Source organism: Priapulus caudatus, unplaced genomic scaffold (assembly GCF_000485595.1).
Source record: "Priapulus caudatus unplaced genomic scaffold, Priapulus_caudatus-5.0.1 Scaffold246, whole genome shotgun sequence".
Lineage (NCBI taxonomy): Eukaryota > Metazoa > Priapulida > Priapulimorpha > Priapulimorphida > Priapulidae > Priapulus > Priapulus caudatus.
The window spans coordinates 167,218-169,858 of record NW_014577307.1 but is presented as its reverse complement, the minus strand read 5'-3'; the positions used below and the strand labels follow the sequence as shown (position 1 = coordinate 169,858).

Below are 2,641 nucleotides of genomic sequence, written 5' to 3'. Positions count from 1 at the left end.
TACACGCATACGCATACGCATACACATGCGCATACACATACGCATACACATACGCATACGCATACACATAGGGCCTACACATACACATACACATAATATCAGGAGCGTATAATGACAAATATTTGTCATTATTGACAGTATTTGACAAAATTTGTCATTATACGCTCCTGATAATATTAATCATACATATATACATACACATATACATATATATGACGATAACGGATGATAGGGGTTGGCGACAATTAGAACAATAACGGGGTGGAACTGAACGATATAAAACGATAAAAATCTCACGCGCGTGGATCACAAAACAGGATATGATGCAGAATTAATCACTAATTATCAGAATTAATCCCTAATTGCAGATCATCAATAATAGAGTCTAACTACGAGTGGACGCGTCACGGCTACGGGGATAGAAAAAATGTTTGATTAAGGCGCGTTTTCTTTTTGTTGCCGCTCATTTTTAATAGGCGTTATTAAATGTAATTTAATCATACATTTCGGACGGCGAAAAAAGTGAAAAGACGCAAAAAACAAGTGCGGCTATAAGCACCGTAGCCAACATGGTTTTGCTCGTTATTTATGCATACATATACGCACAATGTAGCTGGCATAATCGCCCAGTCAGATTCGATTACTGCTCATTATACAGTCGACTGCATAAGATTAGCGTGTTTTAACGTTATACGTTTGCTAGGAATTCCACCAAGAGCACATGAACACAAAAGGGCTTAGGTGCTCCTCATACCATCAGGAGTCTATTAATATTATTCAATATATATATATTATCAATATATATTGATAGACTCCTCCCTCATACCATATATAGGTTTTGGCAGGGTTAGGGTTATGGTATACGGAAGGGAATGCGGGTATAAGGAATTCGGGAAACGCTCTCCGAGTCACAGACAGAAATTAAGATAATATTTAATGAAATATAATCATTCTAAATAATAAAATATAACTAAATATAATAAATTATAAATTTAATTATAAAAATTTAAAAATTTAATGATAAAAATTTAATAATTAAATTATACAAATTTAATAATTAATTTATACAAATTAATGTATATAATTAATAATAAGCGAAGATGTCAACCGTTCTTCGTATATTCCGTATCGCAGTAGGTCGTCCACGTCTCTCATGTACGCTGGCTGAACGACGACGATCGAATCGTTAGGCCCTATTTCTATAGCGTGCGGCCTTATCATTGATATTAAACGTGTCCAATCAACCTGCGAATATACACCGGATTTACAGCAGCTGCAGTGACGATAATGATGTAAGATTGTTGACCTATCGCGATGGACCGTACGTTGCACGTACCTGGATGGGTTCTACGTGTATATTTCACGGACATCGTCTAATTAGTGACATTAGGCGAACATTATTTCGCGCTACAGGTGTAACGGGGGGGGGGGTCATCGAGCGTGTGCGATGCCTTTACACTTCGATTTATATCATCTGAGATTATATTACATAAAGAGCTTGTGGCAATGTTTAACGCGGTGTAGTTTACGTCGCAGCAAGTGAGACACAAAATATTCTGGTCGCAGTGTTACGAAACGTGCCATGCAGCAAGTGCGCTAAAACACTGCTGTCCCCCTAGCATAATATTTGATTACGTAAATTAAGCAATAGCGCTCAATTATTGAACGATTATTGAATCTTTGCTATCGAGCCGAGGATTCCACTAACCGAACTGTATGCGTTAACTGTAAACGAACGTATGCAGGGCGCATTAACTTGCTTACTGCCGTATAGGTGGCGCTGAGGTTCCGAAGATTCGTCACGTTATTGAGTTTGACTGAATTCTGTCTTTCGTACGGATCGGCATGCACCTGTAACGATCATGTAGATGACGTCATTGATGACGTCAGTGCACGCACGTATTTTACGACGAAACGTCACAGAAATAAAGCACTAAATAATTTCTGCTTTCTGATCTTAACTTCCAATGCGGTATAGTTTCGCGGTCAAATCTTTAATAGCTTTCATTGGTACTTTTAGTTATTTAATGTATTGTATTGTGAAGCGGACATTCTTAGGCTATTTTCTTCAAATTTACTCTATTCGTTTAATGACTATTACAACTGACATACAAAAGAACACCAATAACACTAAACACCAATGACAGCGTCTTCAATCTGACGTTTGTCAGTATTCGGTAGGAGTCGAGGTGAAAACTATAATTCGATCAACTGTTTACAATCACGCTCTCACCATAGCCAGCTCTGTTTCAAAGTCCAGCAGCTTTCTGGTATCTAACGAGTAGTCAGATGCCCCCGGGTTTAGGATTTTAGCTATGTCGTTCATGTATCTGCGATACGCATTGATGTAGTGACCATACTCCGTCCTGTTAAGGTATTGGTTTTTTGTGTTTTCTCCCAAGCCTAGGGAAGCCGAGTCCAGCTGAAAACAATAGCAGCAAATCCTGTACATGAAATCGGCTGCACTTAAATAAGCAGCTAATATATCAGCGCCGAGCCCTCACCATCCACTACCTACCAAGTATCTGCTTCCACCTGCTGCTCAACACAAATCACCCTACCACGTCACGTCGCCATCCCCGCCACCACCACTACCTCCTCCTCCTCCTCCTCCTCCTCCTCCCCCTCCTCCTCTTCCTCC

At 39.6% G+C, this 2,641-nt stretch overlaps 1 protein-coding gene across 1 annotated transcript in view; it reads right to left on the bottom strand.

Moving 5' to 3' along the window:
- The window catches only part of LOC106807983 (neprilysin-11-like), an 11,573-nt gene that overhangs the window by 2,014 nt on the left and 6,918 nt on the right, over positions 1-2,641 (bottom strand). Inside the window, exons 8-10 of the mRNA XM_014810521.1 lie at positions 2,234-2,422; positions 1,765-1,851; positions 1,109-1,245 (exon numbers count right to left, since the gene is read on the bottom strand). Coding sequence (XP_014666007.1) covers positions 1,109-1,245; positions 1,765-1,851; positions 2,234-2,422 — 413 coding nt within the window. The remainder of the gene's footprint in view (positions 1-1,108; positions 1,246-1,764; positions 1,852-2,233; positions 2,423-2,641) is intronic.